The following is a 27,999-nucleotide window of genomic DNA, read 5'->3' as shown; positions in this document are numbered from 1 at the left end:
AATGTGCAATGGCCTGAAATAAAGAGACTATGAAATATGCACTATAAATTTAAAAATACCACAAAAGAATGGAATGAAATACAGAATAGAAGGTCATGAAGGATTGAATAAGAATTGAATAAAAATAGAATATGGAAAATGAAATACTGATGAAGTACAGGATGGCTTAAATGAAGAATAAATGAATAGAATGCATTCTGGTCATCCACCATTCCATAATAGAGTGTCGTCAGAACAACATCCATTTGTTTATGCTCATGGACTTTGTAGAGCTAGAATTCAGATAGGGTCGAGCAGGCATGGCTTGTCTCAGATGTCCGGGGCCTCAGCTAGGAAAACTTGAATGACTGAGAGGTCATGAGGGAAGGACAGTAATCAGTGACCGCTCCTAGATTTTGGCCACAGTATCTGGGTGGATGGTGGTGTCACTTCCTGGAACAGGGGAGGCTTGACTATCAGAGACACAGAGGGAATCAGTGATCCTGTTCTGACCATGTTAGCCACTACACCCTCTGTAGTTGTCCTAGTCATTTAGGGGTATGGACCCCAACTTACAGCCATTCTCTTAATTCTATAGGTCAACTGTCACCAGTTTCATGGATCCAGTTTTCCTCTTGGGAATCATTTCAGTTTACTCTCTCCGATTTTTCCTTTCCTCCTTTCTGGAATCTCTGGGCCTTAGTCATGATCCTTGACTTAGTAATAGCTAAAATGCCCCCATCTATCTTTGCTCTCTTTAAAGGATATGTACGTGTGTGTGTGTGTGTGTATAAAATCTTCCACTTATTGATTTGCTCTTCTCTAAGATCTCAAACTTTATGCTAAGGAAGTCCTTCTCTTTAACTCCATTGGCGTGTCTTCAGCGCCCTCCCCTTTTTCTTTCCCAGAGCTCCTGTTTGAGAGAGAGTGTTCATGGATATATGTGCTCATAGAGAAAAAAATCTGGAAAGGGTGAGTTTTGTCCTCTCGTACTTTATCTTCTGAATGTCTTCAATGAGCATACATTATTCTTGTATTCAGAAAAAAGTACAGGTATTTGAATTTTTAAAACAATTTTAATGTTTAATTAGGTTTTAAGCTGTTGTAAAACAAACAAACAAAAAACAGGCTAGCCTCTATACTACTAGATGGGGTTATAAATTCATAGTGTCTTTCCAGATGGAAAGGTGATGATATAAGACTTATAAAAAGTCTTAAACATGTTTATTTGACGCTATAATTTTTCTTCTAGGCATTAAATCTAAAGAAATACTCATATAGACTCACAATGTTATATGCTCAAAGGTGATTATTATACTGTCGTTTATTTTAAATAATCTGAAACAACTTCAATTTCCAGTAGGATACTGAATGTCCATAGAATATAAAGTTAAGCAGCTTTTAGAGGATGTTTTTGAAAAAAATTTAAAGCTGTGGGAAAGTGCCTATGATATTACCTAAAAAACACATGATATACTCTTATCTACTGATCTATATTTACATCTGCCTAGCTTTCTACATATATTAGAATTACATTTACTATAGCGGAATTGTTCTCAACCAGGGGCATTTTGCCTGCCCCCGCGCCCCTCACCCCACTCCGGGGAGGGAAATTTGAAAATGTCTGGAGACTGTCACAACTGGGGAGGGAGAGGTGCTACTGGCATCTAGTATGCAGAGGCCAGGGATGCTCTCAGTCTTTTCAGTGCACAGAAGAGCATTGTCAATTCTGACAACACAGAATTATCTGACCCAAAATGCTGATAGGGGCGAGTTTGACAGACCCTGCAGTAGAGCATTTAGATAATTCAGAAAAGGTTAAGACAAAACAAATCACAATCAATCCTACCAGTGATCGATAACTATTGTTAAAAGTTTGATATGTGTATGTGTTAAATTTTCTATGATAATTTTGTGCTTTATAAACAGCAAAAAGGATATTTTTTGAAATGAACTAATTCATTCTAAAGGTTCATTCTTCTTCAACACGCTACAAATGTTTATCACATATGAAACATTTTCGTCATTGCTTAAGAAATTATATAACTTAAGAATTGTAATTTCAACTCATTTACACGGAAGAGCATTCCACAAATACCAGTCCACCATCTTCTATGTCCTGATTCTCAACCATCTAATCAAAACGTTAATTTCTAAATATTTATATATTTGGTTAAGATAAAGAAAAACTGTGGCATCGTAATCATAATGCAATGTATCCGATATACAAAGGGCGATGTGTTTGACTAACCAGGTCATAGTAATCTCATTACCACTCCAGTGACTGGTTTGCCAATGGACATTTCCCAGTTGTAGCTAATGAGATATAAATGTTAAGTCCCTTTGAGGTCTTTAGGGAAAGGTTTCTCAGCTTCCTAAAAAAATAAAAGAGACACAACAGATTGTTTACATAAAACAACTTAAAGAATGTATATATCAAATATTAGAATTACTAAATGAATTTAGCACGATTGCTGGATATAAGTTCAAAGTTACGAAATCCAGTTGTATTTCTAGGTATCAGCATCAAAAATTATAAAGAAAGATTTTTAAATGCCATTCACGATAGAATCAGAAAACATCAAACACCTAGGAACAAATCTAATAAAAGATTCAAAAGTCCTCGGCCCAGAAATCTACATAACGTTTCTTAGAAAAATTAGAGAAGGCCCAGATAAATCAGAGATACATCATGTTCATGGATTAGAAGACAGTATTATAAAAATTAAAGAGAGATTTCTCATCAAAATGATGTATGGATTCAACCTAATCCCAGTTGAAATCCCAGCTGGTTTTTTGTAAATGGAAATTGGCCAACTGATTCTAAAATATGTATGAATATCAAAGATCTAAGAACAGCCAAAGCCATCCAGAAGAAGAAATTTGAAGGACATTCACAGCCAGATTGCAAGGCCAGCTATAAGGCCATAATAATTAAGATAGTGTGATTTGTGTACAAGAATAGACAAATAGACTAATGGAACAAAGAAGAGAGTCCACAAACAGACATATATATATAGATATATATATATATATATCTCTCTATATATAGATATATATGTGGCCACCTGATTTACACCAAAGGTATCAATGCAGTGCTCTGGGGGAAGGATAGTCATTTAAGTAAGTGGAGCTGGACTAATTGGATATCCATCCATATGGAAAAAATAACTTTGGCCCCTAATTTACATCAGGCACACAAATTAATTCCAGATGATAAAAGCTTCTAGAAAATAGTGTATAAGCATATCTTCGTGACCTTGGGGTAGATGATGATATTTGAAACAGGACACAAAGAGCATGGATAATAAAGAAAAACATTGAAAAAAGTATATATATCTCCACACACACACATCCAACAAATATTTTATGTACAGAATAAAATCAAAGGAAAAAAAGTAAGTGCAATTAAACATTGGTACAATATTTCAATAGGTGCTTCACGGAATGGGACATCCAACTGACCGATAAACAAATAAAAGATTGCCCAAACTCAGTCATCAGGGATATGCAAATTTAAATGACAATGAGATATCAGTAAACATCTACCAGAATAGCCAAAATCACTACTAATATCAAGAGTTGGAGAAGATAGAGAGGAACGGGAACTCTAACTGCTGGTGAGAGTGTAGATTGGTATTGCCACTTGGAAAAGTTTTTGGCAGTCTCTTTTCAAGCTGAATTTATGCATTTTCTATAACGCAGCAACCCCACCTGTAGTAGTTTTCTATTCCTGCATAACAAATTACCACAAACTTAGTGGCTTAAAGCAATGTCCATGCATTAGCTCACAGTTCTATAGGTTCAGAAGTCCTTGCGTGGCATGGCTGCGTTCTCTGCTCAGTGTCTGACAGGGGGAAATCAGTCGGCCAGCGCTGTGGGCTGGATGCTTGTATCCCCCCTAAAATCCGCAAGTTGAAACCCCAATCCCCAATGCGATGGTATTTGGAGGTGGAGCCTTTGGGAAGTAATTGGGTTTGGATGAGGTCATAGGGGTAGAGCCCCATGCTGGGATTGGTGCCCTTATAAGGGGATGAAATGAACAGAGCTCTCTCTGCCATGTGAGGATACAGGAGGAAGGCGGCCACCTGCAAACCAGGAAGCAAGCCTTCACCAGATACCAAATCTGCTGGCACCTTGATCTCGGACTTCCCAGCCTCTAGAACTGTGAGAAATAAATGTTAGTTGTCTAAGCCACCCAGTCTATGGTAATTTGTTATAGCAGCCTAAGCTGAATAAGACAGACAAGCTGTGTTTCTTTATGGGGGCTCTTCGGAAGAATACATTTCCCAGCTCATTCAAATTATTGGCGGAATTTAGTTCCACTTTTAGCTCCTAGAGATTTTCCACAGGTCCTTGCCACATCGATCCCTCCATACAGCCTCTCACACTTGAGTCCCTCAGGAAGTACACAGGCCAGCTTAAATGCACAGCCACCTGATTAGGTCTGGCTCACCCAGGGCACCTCCTTATTTGAAAGTCCACTGATTTGGGACCTTAATACATCTACAAAATCTCTTTTCCCATATAATGCACCACAATCACAGCAGTGATATGTCATCATATTCACAGGCTCCTCTCACACTTAACGGGAGGGGACTATACAAGGTCAAGTGTCATTAGGAGTCATCTTAGAATTCTTCCTACCACAATATGTCCTCTGGCCCCCAGTGATTCAGTCCATCCCACATACAATATTCACTCACCCCATCCCACAGTTTCCAAATTTTTCATGGTACCTTTATAGTATCAGCTCAATTCCCAAAGCTCATCTAAATCTCACCATCTCAGTCATCTAAATCAGGCATGGATGAGGTTCCTGGGTATAAGCCATGCAGCACAACTCCTCGGGCACAATCCCTCTCCAGCTGGGGACCGGTGACACTAAAGTGACAAGCTGTCTTCCCCCAGCACACAATGGTGGGACAGGCATAGAATAATAGCTATAAACATTCTGGTTTAATACAGAGGGGAAATGGAAGGCCGAAAGGAGTTTGAGCCTCAGAGCAGTTTGGAAATTCAGCCGATTTCTACTAACAGTCTGTCCACGGCAAGTGAGGCTTTCTTCTAAGGTGACTTAGGCTTTCTCCTGCATGCGCTCAAAATTCTTCTAGCCTTCGCCCACCACCCAGTTCCAAAGTCACCCCCACATTTTTAGGTGTTTGCAATGGCAGCACCCCATATCAAGGTATCAAAATCTATATTCGTGTTCTATTGGTGTGGAACAAATGGCCACACCCCTGGCAGCTTAAAATAGCACCCATTTATTAGCTCACCGTTGTGCAGGTCAGAAGTCTATGCCCAGTGTGACTGGCTTCACTGCTCAGGGTCTGACACGGTGAGGTGGTGGCGGACTTGCTCTTTGCCTTTCTGGAGGCTCTGGGGAAGAGTCCCTTCCAAACTCCTCCATATTGTTAGCCGAATTCAGTTCCCTGCAGCTGGAGGACTGAGGCCCCCAGTCTCTTGCTGGCTGTCAGCCAGGGGCAACACTAGAGGCTGCCTGGAGTTCCTTGCCATGTGGCCCTCTCCAAATGCTCTCCCATGCTTCGAATTTCTTTTTCAACAAGGGCCTAGGCCCTCTTAAGTGCTTACCTGATTAGGTCTGGCCCACTCCGAATAATCTCCCTACCTTAGGGTGAGCCCATCTGTGACCTCGATTACATCTGCAAAATCCTTTTTGCCATATAATTTAACATAATCATGGGAGTGATAGCTCATCATACCCACAGGTTCCATCCACAACCAATGGGAGGAGATTATACCAAGACAAAGATCGTTGGGCATCATCATAGAATTCTGCCTACTACACAATCAAAGTATACATCAAACAGAAATGCATGAACATGTTCTCCAAAAGACATGAATAAGGATGGTCATAGTAGTATTCTTAGAAATAGTCACAAACTGGAAACGATCTGAATGTTTATCAACAGTTGAACGAATAAATACAAGTGTGATGTCCATATAATGGAATACTATGCCGCAACGAAACAAGCAAATATCCCCACATGCAACAAATCGGGACAGATCCCCAAATCAGAATGTTGAGCAAAGGAAATGAGGCATAAAAAAGGTACATGATTGATAATGCTGTTTGCATAAAGTTTAAAAGAACAGTCAAAATGAACATATACTGACATAGGTCAGAATAGTGGTTAACTTTCAGGTGTACTGACTAGATAGGGGCATAATATGGCTTTCTGGGGCACCAGTGATGTTCTAGCTCTCGGTCTCGGTGGTGGTTGCATGCATGTGTTCGCTTTGTAAAATGTCCTCAAGTTGTTGCCCCTTATGATTTATGCATTCTTCTCTTTGTTCGACTTCAATGGAAAAGAAAAAGCTAAACTAAAAGAAACAACCTTATAAAAGGCAAAAAGATTTGAAAGAAATATTCTTCAGACTCACAATGCCTTATAGGCAATTTTAACATAAAAAATGCTTTGAAACCGGAACTTACTTTTCCTGACTCATTTGCCCACTACGCCAGCGGGCCGGCCCCTGGTCCCAAGAGTTTGAGATAAGGGGTCGTGGATGTGTAGTAGTAGAGGACATAATTCTGTCAGCTGATGACAGGCCAATTAAACAAGAACTGAGAAAAACCGCAGAGTCTATCAGATTGATTGAATTTATCGAATTCTTGTTCAGCACTTCAGATCAGCATATGATTTTTCTCCTTTGAGTTATTGATATCATAGATTATTAAAATATTTCCTGATATTACACCATGCTCTCATGGCTAGGAGACTGCCGGGATGTGGTAGATTTTTTATATACTGTTGAATTTTATCCATTCAAACTTTATTGATAAAAAACTTAATCCATGCTAATAAGTGAAGTAGATCCATATTTGTATTTGTGTGTGTGTGTGTGTGTGTGTGTGTGATGCTGTCTCTTCTAGGTGTTGGAATCAGGGTTTGAACTTTCTTCATTAAATAAATTTGGAAGATTTCTATCTTTTCTTCTAGCTTCTAAAATCACTTTTTTATTCTTTTAGGAATTTGTAATTTCTTAAAAGAATGGGATGATTGTGTTCAACTTTTCTGGTGCATTCAACAGGAATTTTGGTTCCAAAACCTAGTGGAAGAAGAACACTATTTTCTGACAAACGTGTGGCTATTCAAAAATGTGCATTCTAGGGAAGGGAGAGAAATATACTGTAAATAACATGGATGCTGATATCAGACGGACTTGAGTGACTGCCCCAGCTCCACCACTTACTTGGTGTATGACCTTCGGCAAGTCACCGAATCTTTTGAGCCTGAGTTTCCTCATCTGGGAAATGGGAATTTAGTCCCCTCCCTTGCACTGTTTACCCCAGATTCAGCAAAGCGCAATGTTTACATTATTACTCAAGTCAATTAATGTGCAAACCTGCTGGGATCAAGAGGAAAACGTGTATTAATTTACAAAATAGTCACAAGTAACATCAACAAGTGGGAGGCAATAACTGTTTTAGGAACTGTATGTATCTTTGAGCAGTTATTTCATCTTCGTGAAATTAAGCTTATTATTTCTATGTATTTTTCTACATAGAACTTCTACAGAAAATTCATCACTTATTCTTTAATTTTCTCAAAATAACATACAGACATGATCTTAAAAGTTAAATAGTAACACTAGCCTTTAATGAAATCAGAAGTCATTTCATTCCAAAGTCTCTGTCTCACACACACACCCTACCGGTACACTTCTGCTCTGGCTCCCTGAGACAACTTTCATCTTTTCTGTTTCTCTGGAACTTACCATGATATTCCTAAATCATAGCCTTATACTGATTGTAGCATATCGCAAAAAGTGCCCACAAGTGAGAACTTGTAGTTTCAGCGCTCTCGTGTAAAGACGTTAGAGATCGTCACCCCCGTCTTGTAACAAGAAGACGCCGGAAAAACTGAATCAACGTGGGTTGGTTTCTTTGTTTTTGAACTCATTGGTTGGAGAACTGAGGTTGCAGGGCAAACCACCACCCGAAAGGCAGATGCAGCGAGTCACAACCAAGATCTGCTTACCTGGCACAGATGCTTGTCGAACCATAAACACAGAACACCTAAAGGGTAAATTTGCTAAATTGCTTACAGCTGAGCGTGGACTGGTACACGCGCGTAAGGGGGCCTCCACGTGTTCGTGGGCTTTACCTCCAGGGAAAATGTTCCCTGGCCCAGGCAGTGCGGAGCGACGGCGTAAGCCCCGGGGTCAGAAGCAGCTGCGTGGAAACTCTGCACCCCACCCCTGCCGCACAAGCTGTGCAGCGCCGGGCGGGTGCGTGCGGGGTGGATCCGTGACGATGCTCTCGGCGCCCAGGAGGAGCGTGAAGCGCGAGGCCAGGACGAGAAGTGTCGGTGCTGCTGCTTCCTGCACAGCCTGCAGCTGCGATCCGGAACTCACAGGTGTGCAGGGGCCCCGGCTCAAATTGAACGGCGCCGCAGTGGCAGCCCCCGGTGTAGCGCGCGGGGCCTGGGTGCTCGAGGGTGTCCAGCAGGAACGTAGCGCTCCCCTCGCAGCTGAGGCTCCGCGGCTTCCTGAACGTCTCCCAGCGCTCCCGCTGCGCGCCCAGGTCCATCTCCTTGGGGGACAGGGCGGTGCCTATAGCTGTGGCTCTTTGGAGTCGTCTTCCTTGGCCTGCTGGTTTTCTTTCAGTAGTGCTCTCTGCCGCCGCCAGGCTTCTGACCCCGGCATGGACAAGGGGGCGGCCGTGCGCACCTGGCGCTGTGACCCAAGTGGCTGCGCTGGAGGGGGCGGTGAGGGTGAGGGTGAGGCTGAGGGTGGGGATGGGAGTCGGGGGGCAGGGAGCAAGGGGAGCAGGGATCCCTGGGCCGCTCTCGACTGTGCGGTTGGGCGGCAGTTCTCTTCCTCACACTGCCTCAGTGTATGGCATCCTCGGCCATAAACGCAAATCTGGCTAAATCTTCACCCTGCAGTGCAGATTGGGTGGGGGCGGGGGGGGGGGGTGGCTGCTCAGGTTCTAAGAATTTACCGGGCCACCCTTTTGTCTGCACTACCAAGACTGGCCACTTGTTGAAAGTGAGGCCAAGAGACGCCCCCCCAACCCCACCCCCACCCCCAATCCCCGATCCTAAAATAGCTGTACTGGCATAAAATATTGGCGAACTGTATCTGCAGCCCTTTCTCCTAAGAGATCTTTTTACGTCGTCCGTCGACACCTGGACGTTGCCTGTATCCATGCTCATTCTGTTACATACCTGCCCTGCGACCATGGAAATGGTCCTGGAGTTCTCTCGGTCCCAGTAATCTCATATGAGAAAAGGAGAATAATATGCCATATTCCGAGTGTAGTGGGGAGTAAATTCAAAGACATGTTTGAAGTATTTAATACAGCAGAAAGGAATGGGGTTTATTATATTATTGCTAAATTCATTTTCCAATAATTTCCTAAGTTTCTAAAATTTTCATTGGATTTATTTTTCGTTTTCCTCTATGCCAAGACTCAGGAAGTGTTCTGCATGCTGGACGGGTAAAAGCCAACTTAACTTGATTCTTTCCCTCAGGTATCTCACAGTCTAGTGTAGCAGGCAGACAGACAAACGGACAAACTACATGAAAGGGCTTAACGTGGAGAATGAGCAGTCTTTTAGGGGTATCATGAGAATGCAAAGGAGAGACACAAAGGAAGAAGCTGCAGACTGGGATGGACTGGGGGATGAGTGGCCAAAGAAGAAACAGGATACCTGAGAGAGCCGTCTCCTTGTGTGTGTGAAGGAGCTCATCTGTACTCGACAATTCCGCTAGCCTGTGGGTTCACACCCTTGATTCTGTCAGTGTAACCCTGAACGACATCTATGCCATTCACCTAGAAAGTTAACAGCAAGAGCAGGGGACTCGAGGAACACGGATGAAGGCCACTTGGAAGTATTACTCAGCTTATTTTTCAAATGAGGGAACTGAGGCACAGAGAGGGTCAGAACTTCCCATGGTCACACTGGGAGTTAGTAATAAAGCTGATGCGAACCAGGCAGCCTGAGCCCAGAGTGTGCCCAGTGAGTCACTTCACTGCGTGGAGGAGGACACAGGAGCTTGGCTGGGCCCCTCAGCTATGAAGGTGGCAGCGGAGATTCGAGCCCAAGTCTGTGTGACTTCAAAGCCCCCTACTCTAAACGCCCCTGTTCTTCTGCCTCACTTATGCTCAGTTAAATGGTAGCTGCTTTTCCCACTCTACTTCATTGACACTGTACAGCGCAAAGTTGTTTATTAAACACCTACTGTACAATGGGGCTAGAGAGAATTATTAGAGACAGGGAGTGGGAGGGGAGTGGGAGGGAGGGAGGGAGGGAGCAACACGGAAGCAACTGTTATTCCAACAAACACTACTATCACTGAGGTCAGTAGCCACCAGGTGTCCTCCAGACAGGTGGGGCAGGCAGAACTGCTATACTACTCTCAAGGCCTTTAGAGGAGAAGCAGCTGAATCCTGCCCCCCTTTCTAAGATCAGTTTCTCTCCAGATGAGTGTCTGGGTTTTCACACGCTTGATGACTTCACAACGTTCACTGAAGGCTGAGTTAGGCCTCATGGTCAAGAAAGAAATTGGGATTCTGTAATAGTTTCCTACAGCAGCTGTTGTGCAATAAGAATAGGTTCCTATTGTGATAACAAATTATCGCAATCTTAATGTCTTGAAACAACACAAATTTATTATTTGAGAGTTCTAGAGGTCAGAAGTCTAAATGAGTCCACAGGGCTGCGTCCCCTTTGGAGGCTCTAGGCGAGAATCTGTTTCTTGCCTTTTGCAGCTTCTAAAGGCTGCCTACCCCTTCCTCCATCTTCAAAGCCCAGTAGCATAGCATCTTTTCTCTCTCTCTCTCTCTCTCTCTCTCTCTCTCTCTCTCTCTCTCTCTCTCTCTCTCTCCCTCCCTCCCTCCCTCCCTCTCTCCCTCTCTCCCTCTCTCCCTCTCTCTCCCTCTCTCTCTCTCTCTCTCTCTCTCTCTCTCTCTCTCTCTCTCTCATCTCTCGCTCTCTTGCTCTCCCGCTCTCTCTCTCATTGTCTCAGCCAGACTGAGATCAGACCTCTCCCTGCCAAGCCTTCCCACAGCCAAACCCTGACCCATGGGGACAGATGTGGCCTACGGAACAGGGGAAGTTTACCCCAGTGAGATAAATAAGCCGGACAGTCTAGGTCGTACCTGAAGGTGGGCTATTCTGATCCAGATCCTTACAAATCCTGCCCCACCAAGAGGCAGAGTACAAAAGAGAAATACTGAAGGCAGACTACCCCTTGTGTGTGGGGAGTCTTGCTAACTCCTTCCTGGGGGGCCCCCTTTGCTTTTCTTCCTCTTATTCCCCTTTCACGTCTAAGCTAGGATGTCATTTCCTCTAGGAAAACTTCCATGGCTCCCCACCTGAATCTTGGATTGCTGCCCCACCTATTGTTCTCATAGTACCCTCTGTTTCCTCTGTCATATTCCTAATATCTGTTACTTATATTTTTAAATGTAATTTTAAATTATGACATAGTTTTATTTTCAGAATGCTTATTTAACTATATATTTATGAGTTATCTGGTTCTTTTTGGTAGGCGGTTAACTTGGCTGAAGTCAAACTGAAATTTCCATCTCCCATGTGGTGTAGTCACTGCTCGAATAGCAGTTCAGGCTTTTTGGCCCTTTTTTGTTTCATTTTTATTTATTTATTTTTGAAAAATACAAATTATGTATATTTAATGTGTACAACGTAAACTTTAGACATATGTATACGTTGTGAAAAGATTACCACAATCAAACCAATTAACATATGTCACCTCCCATAGTTACCTTTTTTTGCGTGTGTCTGCTGAAAACGCCTGAGTTCTACTCTCTTAGCAAGTTTCACGTATACAATACATTATTATTACCTATAATCTCCATACTGTACATTAGATCACCAGAACTTATTCATCTTATAACTGAAAGGATGCACCCTTTGATCAATATATTCCCTTTCCCTTTCCCACCTACCACCCAGCCTCTGGTAACGACTATTCAACTTTTTTTTTAGATTCCACATGTAAGTGAAATCATAGGATATTTGTCTTTCTGTGTCTGACTTATTTCACTTAGCGTAATGTCCTCCAGGTTCATCTATGCTGTCACAAATGGCAGGATTTCTTTCTTTTTTAAGACTGAATAATATTCCAGTGTGTGTGTGTGTGTGTCTCACATTTTTTTATCCATTCACCTGTCAATGGACACTTAGGTTGTTTCCACACCTTGGCTATTGTGAATAAGGCTGCAGTGGACATCGGGGTGCAGATATCTCTTCGAGATAGTGATTTTATTTCCTTTGAATTTATACCCAGAAGTGGGATTGCTGGATCACATAGTAGTTATATTTTTCACTTTTTGAGGAAACTCCATACTGATTTTCATAGTGGCTGAACCAATTTACAATCCCACCAATCGTCCACAAGGGTTCACTTTTCTCCACATCCTTGCCAACACTTGTTATTGCTTGAGTTTTTGATAATAGCCATCCTAACAGGTGTGAAGTGATATCTCATTGTGGTTTTGATTTGCATTTCTCTGAAGATTAGTGATGCTGAGCACCTTTTAATGTACCCGTCGGCTATTTGTATGTCCTCTTTGGAAAAATGTATATTCAGGTCCTTTGCCCATTTTTAGTTGGCTTATTTGTTTTTTTGGCGATGGAGTTATATGAGTTCCTTATATATTTTGGATATTAATGCCTTATCAGATATGGTTTGAAAATATTTTCTTCCATTCTGTAAGTTGCCTTTTCATTTTTATTTTTATTTTTTTTTGGTTTGATTGTTTCCTTTGCTGTGCAGAAACGTTTTAGTTCGATGTAGTCCAACCTGCTTATTCTTGCTTTGGTTGCCTGTGCTTTTGGTGCCAAATCCAAAAATCATTGCCAAGACCAATGTCAAGGAGCTTACCCCCTATGTTTTCTTCCAGGAATTTTAGGGTTTCGGGTCTTACATCTAAGACTTTAATCCATTTTGAGTTGATTTTTGTGTATGGGGTAAGGTAAGGGTCCAATTTCATTCTTTTGTCTGTGGATGTCCAGTTTTCTCAGCACCATTTGTTGAAGAGACTATCCTTTCCCCATTGGGCATTTTTGGTTCCCCTGTCAAATATTCGTTGACCCTATATGCGTGCATTTGCTTTGGGGCTCTTTATTCTGCCCCATTGGTCTGTGTGTCTGTTTTTATGCCAGTGCCACATGGTTTCGATGCCTCAGGCTTTGTTATTCTTGCTCAAGATTGCCTTAGCTACTTGGGGGCTTCTGTGGTTCCACACAAATTGTAGGATTATTCTTTTCTATGTCTGTGAAATGTGCCATTGGAATTTTGAAAGGGGTTGCATTGGATCTGTAGGTTGCTTTGGGTAGAATGGACACTGTGGCAACATTAATTCTTCCAATCCATGAGCACGGAATATGTTTCCATTTATTTGTGTCTTCTTCAGTTTGTCTCATGGATGTTTTATAGTTCTCAGTGTACAGATCTTTAACCTCCTGGTTACATTTATTCCTAAGTATTTTATTCTTTTTGATGCTCCTGTAAACGGGATTGTTTCCTTAAGGGCTTTTTGTATAGCTCATTGGTAGTATATAGAAATGCAACTGATGTTTCGTATATTGATTTTGTAGCCCGCAACTTTGCTGAATTCATTTATTAGTCTCAACAGTTGTTTGGGAGAATCTTCAGGGATTTCTAGATATAAGGTTGCGTCACCTGCAAACAGAGACAGTTTTACTTCTTCCTTTATGGTTTGGATGGCTTTTATTTCTTTTTCTTGCCTAACTGCTCTGGCTAGGACTTCTAGTACTATGTTGAACAGAAGTGGTGAGAGTGGGCACCCTTGTCTTATTCCTAGTCTTACAGGAAAAGCTTTCAGCTTTTCCCCATTGAGTGTGATGTTAGCTGTCATATATGCTTTTATTTTGCTGAGATGCATTCCTTCTGTACCTAATTTCTTGAAAGTTTTTATCATGAAAGGATGTTGAATTGCGTCAAATGCTTTTTCTGCATCTATTGAGAGGATCGTGTGATTTTTACCCTTCATGCTGATGATGTGGTGTATCACATTTATTGATTTGCATATGTGGAAGCACCGTTGTATCCCAGGGGTAAGGTCAACTTGACCATGTTATGTATTGCTTTTAATGTGCTGTTGAATTTAGTTTCCTAGTATTTTATTGAATATTTTTGCATCTAGGCTCATCAGGGATATTGTCTTATAATTTTCTTTTCTTGTAGTGTCCTTGTCTGGCTTTGTTATCAGGGTAATGCTAGCCTTGTAAAATGAGTTTGGAAATTTTCCCTCCTCCTCTTCAAGTTTTTGGAAGAGTTTTATAAGGATTGGTATTAATTCTTCCTTAAATGTTTACTAGAATTCACCAGTGAAGCCATCTGGTCCTGGGTCCTTCTTTGTTGGGCGATTGTTGATTGCCGATTCAATCTCGTTACTGGTTATTGGTCTGCTCAAATTTTCTATTCCTTCATTTTGGTGTTGATAGTTTGTGTGTTTCTAGGAACTTGTCCATTTGTTCTAGGTCATCCCATGTGTTGGCATAAAGTTGTTCACAGTAGTCTCTTATGACCGTTTATATTTTTGTGGTATCGGTTTTAATGTATCGTTTTTTATTTCTGATTTTATTTATTTGAGTCTTCTATCTTTTTTTGTTTTTTGAGTCTACCCAAAGGTTTGTCAACGTTGTTTACCTTTCAAACAAATACCTCATAATTTCATTGATCTCTTCCATTGTTTTCCTAGTCTTTATTTCATTTATTTCTGCTCTGATCTTTGTTATTTCTTTCATGTTGTTGACTGACTTTGGGCTTAGTTTGTTCTTTGTTTCCACGTTCCTTGAGGGGTAAAGTCAGGTAGTTTATTTGAGGTCTTTCACTTTCCCTTAATGTAGGCATCTATTGCTATAAACTTCCCTCTTAGAACTGCTTTTACTGCATGCTGTAAGTGTTGGTACGCTGTGTTTCCATTTTTTTCTTTTTCAAGATATTTTTTGATTTCTTCTTTGACCCATTGGTTGTTCAGGAGTATGTTGTTTAATTTTCACCTATTTGTGAAATTTCCTGCTTTCCTCTTGTTTTTGACTTCCAGTTTTGTACCATTATGGTCAGAAATGATACTTGGTATGCTTTCAATCCTTTTAAGTTTTCTAAGACTTTTTGGCCAGCCCTGGTGGTCTAGTGGTTCAGAGTGAATGCTCTCACTGCCCTGGCTCAGGTTTGTTTCCCAGTCAGAGAACCATAGCACCCGTCTGTTGGTTGTCATACTGTGGCAGCTGTGTGTTGCTGTGATGCTGAAAGCTATGCCACCAGAATTTCAAATACTAGCAGGGTCACCCATGGTGGACAGTTTTCAGTAGAGCTTCCAGACTAAGACAAACTAGGAAGAAGGAGCTGGCCACCCACTTTTGAAAAACTTGGCTTGGAAAGCTCTGTTAATTAGCAACAGAACATTGTCTGATATAGTGCCGGGAGGTGAGAGGATGGCACAAAAATACTGGTCAGGCTTCCACTCTGTTGTACACAGGACTGCTAGGGGTTGGAATTGACTTGACGGTGACAACAATAAAAGACTTCTTTTGTGGCCTAACATATAATCTATCCTGGAAAGTGTTCTGTGAATGCTTGAGAAGAATGTGTATTCTGCTGCTGTTAAATGGAATGTTCCGTAGGTGTCTGTCATGTCCATTTGGTCTAAAGAGTAGTTGAGGTCCAGTGATTCCCCATTGATTTTCTGGATGATCTATCCACTGTGGAAAGTGGGATAATGTGGTCCCCTTCTATTATTGTATTGCTTTCTATTTCTCCCTTCAGCTAACATTTGCTTTGTATATTTAGAAGCTTGGATGCTGGGGCATATATATTCGCTACTGTTATTTCCTCTTATGAATTGATCCCTTTATCATTTTATAATAACCATATGTGTTATACGGTTTTTGATGTAAAGTGTATTTTGTCTGATATAACTGTAGGCACCCCTGGTCTCTTTAGGTTTCCATTTGCGTGGAATATCTTTTTCCATCCCTTCACTTTCAGATACGTGTGTTCTTAAAGGTGAAGTGAGTCTCTTGCAGGCAGCATGTAGCTGGGTCTTGTTTTTTCATTCAATCAGCCACTCTATGTCTTTTGATTGGAAAACTCAATCCATTTACTTTTAAAGTAATTATTGATAGATAGGGACTTACTATTGCTATTTTGTTCATTGTTTCCTGGATGTTTTATAGATCCTTTCTTCCTCTCCTATTCACTTGTTCTCTTCTTTTGTGATTTTGATTTGATGATTTTCTATAGTGGTATGCTTTGATCCCTTTCTCTTTCTCTTTTGTGACTCTACTGTAGACTTTTTCTTTGTGGTGACCACGGAGCTCACATAAAATATCTTATAGTTATAACAGTCTATGTTAAACTGATAACAACTTAACTTTACATATAAAAGCTCAACACTTTTACCACCCGCCCCCCCAAATATAATGTTTTTGTTATCACAATTTACATCTTTTTGTATTGCGTATCCATTAACAAATTATGTCGCTGAGGTATTTTTAATTCTTTTGTATTTTAACCTTTATGCTAGAGTTATGTGATTTACACAGCACCATTACAATATTAGTGTATTCTGAGTCTTACTCTATATTTTCATATGTTTTCATGTTACTAGTTAGCATCCTTTCTTTCAGCTTGGACAACTCCGTTTATCATTTCTTGTAAGGTAGGTAGCGTTGATGAACTCTTTCAGCTTTAGTCTGTCTGGGAACTTTTGTCTCTCTCTCTCTCCTTCAATTCTGAAGGTTAGCTTTGCTGGGTAAAGTATTCTTGGTTGGCAGCTTTTTTCTTTTAACACTTTTAATATATAATCCCACTCTGTCCAGGCCTGCAAGGTTTCTGCTAAGAAATCTGCTGATAGTCTGATGGAGATTCCCTTGTTTATGATGAGCTTCTTTTCTCTTGCTGCTTTCAGGTTTCTCTCTTTGTCTTTGATTTTTGACAGTGTTGTTATAACATGTCTTGGTGAAGTCTTCCTTGCGTTGAACATGGTTGGGGACCTTTGAGCTTCACGTGCGTGGATGTCCATTTCTTTCCCCAGATTTTGGAAGTTTTCAGCCATTATTTCTTTAAAAAGGCTTCCTGCTCCCTTCTCCCTCTCTTCCCTTTTTTGGATTCCGATCATGCGAATATTGTTTTGTTTGATGGTGTCACATAAGCCCCACAGCTTTCTTCATTTCTGCTCATTTTTCTTTTTGTTCTTCTCACTGGATAGTTGTAAATGACTTGCCTTTGTGCTTACTAGTTTTTTCTTTCGCTTGATGGTGTCTGCTGTTGAAACTCTTTATTGCATTTCTTAGTTCATTCATTGTATTTTTCAGCTCCAAGATTTCTGTTTGTTGCTTCTTTATGTTTTCTATCTCTTTCTTGAACGTCTCATTTTGTTCTTGTATTGGTTTCCTGGTTTGGTTAAATTGTTCTCTCTCTTCTCTTGTAGCTCTCTGGGCTTCTTTAGAACAATTATTTTGAATTGTTTTTCAGGCAGTTCACGGGTCTCCATTTCTTTGGGGTCAGTTACTAGAAGTTTATTGTTTTCCTTTGATGGTATCATGTTGCCCTGATTCTTCATGATCCCTGTAGCCTCGCCTAGGTGTCTGTGCATTTGAGGACACGTTCACCTCTTCCAGACTTTATGGACTGACTTCTGTAAGGAAATATCTCCATCTCTGGGTGGGGTCATGCTGGAGTATGTTGTAATCCAAGGTCGTATGGTGTGGCACACCAAGTACAAGGCCATATGGCAGTTCTCATCCAGGGGCCATGGTGTCTTGTTAGCTCAGGCAGCTCGTGTTCAATTCAACACCTGCGTGATTCTTGGTGGCAGGGGCTGCAGGGGGCTTGTGGTGGCTGCAGGGGCTGTTGAGGTCCTTAGCAGCACCTCCAGTTTCAGCAGCGAGGGCTGGTGTCCAGTGACCAGGGCTGTGGCCAACTGTGGGCACAGGAGGAGCTGCAGAGGCCTGGACTGTCAGCATGCACTTTTTTGGCTGCAGGGCCTAGGCGAGGGCACACATACAGCAGTGGGGGCCGGTGACAGGGGTTGGGGGAAGGGGCATGCAGGTACACTGCTGCAGAGGCTAGCAGTGGGTACAAATGGCGATGCAGGTGAATGACGGGATCAGGGCCTAATCCCAGTGCACAAGCGCACGTCGGGGCCTGGGCTGTCGGCATGCCATCATGCATCTGCAGCGGTAACTGCTGGCACATGCATGGCAATGGTAGCTGGTGACAGGAGTCAGGACCAGCAGCCTGCGTGTGGACGGCTGTAGTAGCTGGTTGTGGGTGTGCATGGTGGTGCAGGCCAGTGACAGGAATTGGGGCCGGATTTGGGCCCACAAGCATCTGTGGGGCTTTGGTTGTTGGTATATACTCGTGAGGCTGCATGGGCAAGCTGTGGGCACATGCACAGCAGTGGAGACGAGTGACAGGAGTTGGGCTGGTGGCATGCAGGGGCTAGCTGCAGGCATGTGAGGCAGTGCAGGTCAGTGACAGGAGTCAGGGTCAGGTCTGGGCACACAAGTAGCAGCGGGGCCATGGGCTTTCAGCTTGCATTTATGCAGCTAGCCACTGGTGTGTGCCCAGCCATGAAAGCCAATGATGGAAGTCAGGGCCAGTGGCATGCAGGTGCACAGATGCAGGGGCTAGCTGTCGGCATGTGTGGCAGTGAAGGCTAATGACAGCAGTTGGGGCCAGATCCAGGTGCATGTGTAGCTTCAGGGGACTGGGCTGTTGGCATGCACTCGTGTGTCTGCAGAGGCTAGCCACTGGCACATGCATGGCGATGCAAGCCAGTGACAGGAGTCAGGGCTGGCTCCGGGCACCCGAGCAGCTGCAGAGGCCTGGGCTTTTGGCGTGCACTCATGCAGCTGCTGGGGCTAGCTATGGGCATGCACGCAGTGATGGGGGTTGGCCGTGGGGGCCTAAGCTGGTGCCATGCACACTTGTATCCGCAGAGGCTGGGGTTGGCAGAGATCCCAGGCTGGGACGTCTGTGATGGCATTGGCTGGGGTGGCTCTGATGTGTGGTGGGGAGCAGGTGAGGTCGAACTCAGACAGCTAGTGCCTGTGAACCTGAAAACCTGTGGGGCCCTTAGTGGCAAAATCTGCTGGGGGTCTGCAGTAGCTCTGCTGGCCATTGGTTTCCTCAGCGACAGAATTGCTGGGATCCTCTGCAGAGGAGTCTGCAATAGGGTCCTCAGTGATGAAAGCTGCAGGGGCCTGCTCACCGTATCCTCCAGGGATGTTGAGGTCCTCAGAGGCAAAGGCTATTGGGGTCCTCTGCAGAGCAGGCCCCTGAGAACCATGGGTGCTCCCACTACGTCGCTGATCCTTATAGCCCCTGCCCTTCTTCCTTGTTCCTAGCCATCTCTAGACGTCTGAGCTTTGCTGGTCTCTGTGTGGGATGAAACCAAATGTGAGTCCTTCATGCAGTGCCCTGAAAGGCGGGGGAAGCTGGCCACATACCCTGCTTTCCTTTTCCTGGTGAGGGCAACTCTCTTGAGCCAGGGAGTTCCGTCTTGGCACTGAGCAATGCTGGCATGGGGGATGGCAAAATGATACTGTTTTTCCTATCTTTTCTGTGTGGCTATTCTCAGGTATTTTGTTCCACTGTGTTGCTGAAGCTTCTTAAGTATACCCCTGAGCTCTCCCAAAGTTATTTTTATTTGTGGATAGCTGTCTAATTGTTGTTCTTTGCAGGAGGATGGAGGCTGGGGTCACCCACTCTGGCATCTTGGTGATGTCACTCAATTCCGTTTTTTTAAGCCTTAGCTAGCCAGCTTGGAGTCTGCCCTCGTATTTGGAGTTCAGAGGTCAGCCAAGAATTTTGCAAATATTATGTGAAGAACTTGGCTTCCTCCTCTCTGGCTATTTCTATAGCAGCATTTACCCGCCTCACTTTCTATCTGCTATGGTTTCCCCCCAACATTGCATTCTAGTTTTTCAAGCAATTAAAACTACGTATTTTCCGTTTGAGATTTTAGTCACCCTGGAGATAAAGACTGGAACCTGCTCTCAGACTAAAATCCATCAAAAATGGTAAACTCACTCTTCTTAAAAACGTCACTCTCAAAAAGCAAAAATAAAATGAGGCATTACAAAAGGAAAAATTGGTTTATACAATCAACGAATGGACAAATGGACTGAAGAATGATTAAAAGGAGAGTCTCTTTTTTAAAAAAATGTCACTCTCCTCTAATTTCTGACTACTTATGTTCACTCATTGTGCCTTCAGGTAAGCGCGTGCCTCTGTGTGGGTGAATATATATAATTGTTACCTGTGGGAGGGTAGGTCTGATACGAAAATTTCAGCCTAGTATGGCTGAACTTGGTGAATTAATTTTTTTAATTTCCTAAATTTAACAACAAAATAATGCCACATTAAGTACAGAAGAAAAGTATTAGCAACAACCTGAAAAAATTCTTGCTAGTTCTAATCAGAAGAAAGCTGGAGTAGTAATATTAATTTCAGACAAAGGAGACTTCAAAGCAAGGAACATTACTGAGGATAAACAGGAGCATTACATAATGACAGAGGGGTTCATAGTCCAAGAAGACACAATAATCCTTAATGTATATGTGTTTAACAATAGAGTATCAAAATATGGAGCCAAAAGCTGATAGAATGGCAAGGAGAAATAGACAAATCCACTATTACAGCTGGAGACCACAACAACCCTCTATCAATAAACGATACATCCAGCCAGCCTGCAAAAAAATCAGTAAAGGTATAGGTGAACAGAACAGCACCATCAATCAAGTGGATCAAATTGATGTTTATAGCATACTGCGTCTGAGAACATTAGAAAACACATTTTCCTGAAACTCCCATGGAGCATCACTAAGATAGACCACATTCTGGCCCATAAGACACACTCTAACAAATTTAAAGGAATAGAATTCGTACAAAGCATGTTCTCAGACCACAATGGGATTAAACTAGAAATCAGTAGCAGAAAGCTGGAAATCCCAAACTATCCTGAGGTTAAACAAAAAGCTTCACTCCAAAATAACACATGAGTCAAGGAAGAAGTCTCTAGAGAAATTGAAAAGTATTATGAACTAAATAAGAATGAAACTACAACTTAGCAAAATTTTAGGATGCAGTCAAAGCAATGCTTGGATGGAAATTTATAGTATGGAATGCATATATGAGAAAAGAAGAGAGATCTACAGCCAATAATCTAAGCTTCCACCTTAGGAAACTAGAGAAAGAAGAACAAATTGAATCTATTGTAAGCAGAAGAAAAGAAATAATGAGAATTAGAGCGGAAATCAATAAAATTGAAAACAGAAAGTTGACAGGGAAAAATCAATGACACCAAAACCTGGTTCATTGAAAAGATCAATAAAATTGATAAATCTCTGTCTAGGTTAACCAAAACAAAGAAAGATTACAAATTACTCATATCAGAAATGAAAGAGGGACTATCACTACTGATCCCATGGCCATTAAAAGAATAATAAAAAATGTTATGAACAACTCCATGTCCACAAATTTGAGAACTTTGATGAAGTGGACTAATTCCTTGAAAGACACAATCTACCAAAAATCATTCAAGGAGAAGTAGGTAATCTGAACAGGCCTTTATCTATTAAAAAAAATTGAATTAATAACTAATAACCTTCCAAAAGAGGAAGCACCAGGCTCAGATGCATTGACTGGTGGATTCTACCAAACATTCAAAGAAGCAGCAATGCCAGTTATCGCTACAATATCTTCTAGAAAATTGAAGCAGACAGAACACTTCCTAACTCATTCGATGAGGCCAGCATTACCCTCATTACCAAAACCAGACAAGAGTATTACGAAAAAGGAAAATTACAGACCAATATCTCCCACATATATAGATGGGAAAATCCTCAAAAATTGTTAGCAAATCAAGTCCAACAATGTATAAAAAGAATTCTACACCACGATCAAGTGAGATTTATTCCTGGTACGCAAGTGTGGTTCAACATTTGAAAAATAATTAATCCATCACATCGATAGGCTAAAGAAAAAAGTCACATGATCATATCAATAGACAAAATCTAACGCCCATTCACGAAAAAAAGACCTCCTAGAAAAACAGGTATAGAGCGGAAGTTCTTCCACTTGATAAAGAACATCTACAAAAAAAGCTACAGCTAACATCACACTTAGGATGAGAAACTAGATGCTCTCCCTCTAACATTAGGAGCAAGACAAATATGTCCCCTATTACCACTCCTATTCAGCCTTGTGCTCAAATTCCTAGCTGATGCAATAGTACGAGAAAAGAAAAGGTATACAGTTAGTGAAGGAAGACATTAAAGTGTCTTTTTTTCACAGATGACATGATCGTCTATGCAGAAAGTCCTAAAGAATCAACCAAAAAAGAAAAAGAAAAATCTCCTGGAAGTAATAAGTGGTTACAGTACGGTTGAAGGATACAAGGTTAAAAATAAGAAACCAACTACTTGTCTATGTACCAGCAATGAACAACTGGAATTCAAAATAAAAAACACAGTACCATTTACCTTTGCACCACCCCCCCCCCCAAATGAAATGCTTAGGTATAAGTCTAACAAAATATGTACAAAATCTGTATGTGGAAAACTACAAAACTCTGATGAAAGATATCAGAAAAAAACTAAATAGTTGGAGAGAGATTCCATGTTCATGGAAAGGAAGACTCAATATTGTCAAGAACGTGATCTATAGATTCAATGCAATCCCAAGCAAAATCCCAGCAAGTTATTTTGTTGATATCACCAAACTTATCCTAGAGTTTATATGGAAAGACCAAAGACCTAGCATAGCCAACACAATACTGAAGAAGAACAAACTTCAACACTTACTATAAAGCTACAATAATCAAGACAGTGTGGTATTGGTAAAATAGTTGACAAATAGATCAGTGGATTAGAATAGACACTAATATAGTCAGCTGATGTTTGAGCAAAAAGCAAAGACAATTTAATGAAGAAAGGATAACCTTTTCATCAAATGGTGCTGGAACAACTGGACATCCACCTGCCAAAAAAAAAAAAAAAAAAGAATCTAGACACAGACCTTAAAACTTTCAAAAATTTAGTTCAAAATGGATCATAAACCTAAATGTAAAGAGCAAAACTATATGACTTCTAGAAGATAACATAGGAGAAAATCTAGGTGACCTTGGGGGTTTGGTGATAACTTTTTAGATTAAACATCAAAAAAACAGTTCATGAAAGAAAAACATGATGAGTTAGAATTCATTAAAATTAAAACTTAGGCTCTGTGAGAAACACTGCTAACTGAATTTTTTTTTTTTTTTTTAAAAAGCCACAGACTGGGAGAAAATATTTACAAAACAAATATCTGATAAAGGATTAGTATCCAAAGTATACACAGAGCTAAAAATAAAACAAACAAGCAACCCAGTTAAAAAATGGGAAAGAGACTGCAACAGATAACTCACCAAAGAAGAAATACAGATGGCAGGTAAGCATATGGAAAAAAATGCTCAGCATCAAGTGTCATTAGAGAATTGCAAATTAAAACAAGAGAGAGATACTACTGCACATCTATTAGAATAGCTAAGATTCCAAACACTGACGATACCAGATACTGACAAGGACGTGGAGAATCGGGAACTGTCATTCATTGCTGTTGAGTATGCAAAATGATATGACCACTTTGGAAAAGATTGTCTGGCAGTTCTTTGAAAGCTACTGATTTTCGATCCACATCCTTATTTCTGTTGACGTTAAACTGAAACACCCTTAAAGTGTCACCTGGAGTTAAAAAGAGATATGGTATGTAAAATGTCTGGTAGAAATTTAGACAGTCGGTCAACGGGACATACACTTATTTACTGGATACTATTAGAAAAGAGCAGACTGATACATCTTCAACTATATAACATTGTTCAGATAGATTTGTTAGGGCCTCATAACATCCAATTTCACAGAACCCTAAACATGTTATTCTGCTAGGAATAATTATTCTTTTCTGCCTAGATATTAGCTCAGAGTCAGATCACAGAATCCCCGATTTCAGGAGTTGATGTGATCAGCAACAATTAACTATTGACTAACCTTCTCTGAGTTGACTAAGTTCTCTCCGCCTCAGCTATATCCTGTGTAAACTGGGATTAAGAATAATGCCTACTTTGTAGAATTGTTGTCGTAATTTAAAAATAGAATGCATTTAAAGTGTTCAGCCTAATGTCAGGCATATGGTGAGTTCTCAGTAATGGGAACACTCGTTATTATTATTAAATTTTATTGGTGACATGAAGGAGGATCATGATTTCTCTGGTTTGTCCCTTTCAATCTAGTTAATATTTTCTCATGCATCTGGGACATATGGTATGACACAAAATACTCTAGGAAAGGCATATGGAAGAACTGAAGGAGTGTCTGCTTTAAAAAGTTGATAGTCTAGTTAGCGCAAGAGATTTTTAAAAAGAGTGAAGAATGAGAGGGAAAATTGGGGAAACAATTCTTCTTTAAATAAGAATACTAGTTAATAAATGCAGCACACAATGTAAAAATTGATTTAGGCCAGGATAATCAATGAACGATAAAATCATTGCATGAAATATTATTAGAGAATAGGATATTGAAGTTATTAACCCACAGATTACTTACTAACTACTAGGGGAAAATATTCCTTTAACTGGAAAGAGTAGGTGGTCAACATTTTAGTCAAGATTGGGGTAAACTGACATTATATGCCTTTTGATGTAAAATATTAAATATATAGTCCCACTCATGTAGTATTCTTGCCAAAATTGTTTAACCAGAATACAATCATGAGGAAACAGACAAATATAGATTGTGGAACATTATGAAAGGAAACTGGGTAGAGTGTTCAAAAGTTCAATGTCATGGAAAACAAAACAAAACAGGAAGGTTGAGGGATTTGTTCTAGATCTTTAATAAAGGAGAAAAGAGAGGCATACAGCCAGCAGATTGAATAATTGAATCTATTGTATTGGGGGAAGAGAAGGGTCTATGAAAGACATTTGGGGAACATTTGAGAAAATTAAAAATATACTTACTTACATAGTATCATTGAATTAACGTTAATATTTTGGTTTGCTAACGGTAATGAGGTTATATAGGAAAATGTCCTTATTTTTAAGAATTGAATGCTGAAATGTTTAAGAGTCAAGTGTCATAATATCTGAATTTTTCTTTCAAATGGTAGAGCATAAAGTTTAAATAGATAATTTATAGATAGCTAGACATATAAAAATAGACAAGATAGAGCATGTGCGTGCAAAAACGGAAAAATGTTAGCATTTGTCTTTGGGTACTCATTTTAGTCTTTCAGTTCTTTCAAATTTTCTATCGATTGGAGGTAGATATTTGGTTCAGTTGTTAGCAGCAGCTATAATCTAGCAAACATAGAAAGCAATCATCTACCAGTTTTCTTAATATTGCATCGGGGCTAGTGAATTGTTATTAACAGCCTCGTAGCTACAACACATGTCAAGGCAGCAAACAAAGAACATATGAAAAAAAAAGCCTCACGTATGTTCCATGCAACCTGGACAAATGCAAATATTAATGTTCTCTTCAAAAGAAGAATCATTTGTAATTTAATAGTGGAAATATGTGTTTCTAAATAAATAGGCACATTATTTTCCTTTGGGAGGAGGCATCATCTCAAGAAAACAATTAAATATAAAACTCTTGAACGCAATTTCTACACAGTTATCCCCTAACTGATGTGTGTATGTTCCTAGGAGTCTCAGAATCACAACTAGGGTATTTTTGTACGTTCACTGTCTATCTAGTGCTTGGTCAAATCACGCGTTAGGAAATTACACGCTTCCTCATCTAGGTGTTCACTGATATACTCAGACCACACACATTACTTGCAGCCACACTGGGGAGGCAAACGCAGCTACCAGTCCTCCACTAGTTGGTTGAAGGCCAGATCTACAGCCTCAAGTTTCCTTCATTAATTCATGCAGGTGCTGAAGACAGAGTGAAGACTTCAGTGGAGAGCAGTGATTCCAGATGGCAGGTTAAAAGTCAAAGCTTCAGTTTGCCAGGTGGATTCCCCTGAATTTATAGTTCCCCACAATTTGCAACATTAACCTCTAGGTCAGGAGTTCGCAAGGCCATTTCATGGGATTAGAGAGGTCAAAGTTATTTTTATAGTAATAGTAAAAGTTAGCTGCCTTTTCCACTCTTATTCACTCTCTAGTGCACAGCAGAGTCTTCCAGAGATGACATGACCTGTGATGACTTCATCACTCTGACATTTAATGGAATGCGTGTCTGTATATTGTTGTGTTTGAAAAATTTATTGGTTTTAATTTCTAATATGATAAACATCAATTGATATGAGTCACATAAACAAAATCACTTTCATGTCCTCAAAATATTCTATGCGCATTCCATCCAAAAACCACAGAATACACATTCTTTTCAAATGCCCATGGAACATCCTCCAGGATTGATCACACATTAGGCCACCAAACAAGTCTCAATACATTTAAGAAGGTCGAAATAATACCATGCATCTTTTCTGACCACAAAGGTATGAAACCAGAAATCAACTACAGGAAGAAAACCAGAAGAGCCACAAATATGTGGAGATTAAACAAAATGCTACTGAACAACGATTGGGTCAAGAAAGAAATCAAAGGAGAAATCAAAAAATTCCTGGAGACAAACGAAAATGAAAATACGACATGCCAAAATCTGTGGGATACAGCAAAAGCGGTTCTACGATGGAAGTTTATAGCAATTCAGGCCTACCTCAACAAACAAGAAAACTCACAAATAAAAAAATCTAACAGCCCATCTAAAGGTACTGGAAAAAGAGGAACAAACAAAGCCCCAAGTCAGCAGAAGGAAGGAAATAATAAAAATCAGAGCAGAAATAAACGAAATAGAAACTAAAAAAAAACAATAGAAAAAGTTAATGAAACCAAGAGCTGGTTCTTTGAAAAGATAAACAAAATTGACAAGCCCTCAGCTAGACTCACCAAGAAAAAAAGAGAGAAGGCTCAAATAAATAAATTCAGAAATGAAAGAGGAGAGATTACAACGGACACCTCAGAAATACAAAAGATAATAAGACAATACTATGAAAAGCTATACGCCAACAAATTGGATAATCTAGAAGAAATGGATAAATTCTTAGAATCATACAACCTTCCAAAACTGGACCTAGAAGAAGTAGAGAATGGGAATAGGACAATCACCAGTAAGGAGATCAAAACAGCAATCAAAAACCTCCCAAAAAATAAAAATCCAGGACCAGACGGCTTCCCTGGCGAATTCTACCAAATGTGCAAGGAAGACTTAATACCTATCCTTCTCAAACTCTTCCAAAAAATTGAAGGGGAGGGGGGGCTTCCTAACTCATTCTACGAAGCCAACATGATCCTGATACCAAAACCAGACAAGGACAACACGAAAAAAGAAAGTTACAGGCCAATAGCACTGATGAACATCGATGCAAAAATCCTCAACAAAATTCTAGCAAATCGAATACAACAATACATTAAAAAGCTCGTACAACATGATCAAGTGGGTTTCATTCCAGGGATGCAGGGATGGTTCAACATCCGCAAATCGATCAACGTGATACACCACATTAACAAAATGAAGAATAAAAATCACATGATCATCTCAATAGATGCAGAGAAAGCTTTTGACAAGATACAGCATCCATTTGTGATAAAAACTCTCAATAAAATGGAGATAGAAGGAAAATACCTCAACGTAATAAAGGCCATATATGACAAACCCTCAGCAAATATCATTCTCAGAGGAGAAAAACTGAAAGCTACCCCTCATAGAACAGGAACCAGACAAGGATGCCCACTGTCACCACTCTTATTTAACATAGTATTGGAAGTCCTCGCCAGAGCAATCAGGCAAGAAAAAGAAATAAAAGGGATCCATATTGGAAAAGAAGAAGTGAAACTGTCACTCTTTGCAAATGACGTGATTTTATATCTAGAAAACCCTAAAGAATCCACAGAAAAACTTTTAGAAACAAGAAAGGAATACAGTCAAGTCACGAGAT

General features: G+C 40.6%; 1 protein-coding gene across 2 annotated transcripts in view; it reads left to right on the top strand.

The window, feature by feature from the left end:
• The first annotated feature begins 7,820 nt into the window (after window positions 1-7,820).
• Window positions 7,821-27,999, top strand: part of LOC139081407 (uncharacterized) — a 39,445-nt gene continuing 19,266 nt past the window's right edge. For both annotated transcript variants that reach the window (XR_011536501.1, XM_070606974.1), the window contains exon 1: window positions 7,821-8,363. Coding sequence is in view for 1 of the 2 variants with exons in the window: in XM_070606974.1 (XP_070463075.1) it covers window positions 7,955-8,363 (409 nt within the window). In the remaining variant the exon portion in view is untranslated. The remainder of the gene's footprint in view (window positions 8,364-27,999) is intronic.

This window comes from Equus przewalskii, unplaced genomic scaffold, assembly GCF_037783145.1.
Source record: "Equus przewalskii isolate Varuska unplaced genomic scaffold, EquPr2 contig_R2023, whole genome shotgun sequence".
Taxonomy (NCBI): domain Eukaryota; kingdom Metazoa; phylum Chordata; class Mammalia; order Perissodactyla; family Equidae; genus Equus; species Equus przewalskii.
Note: the sequence above shows the minus strand (reverse complement) of the source record. Positions and strands in the feature narration are given on the sequence as shown.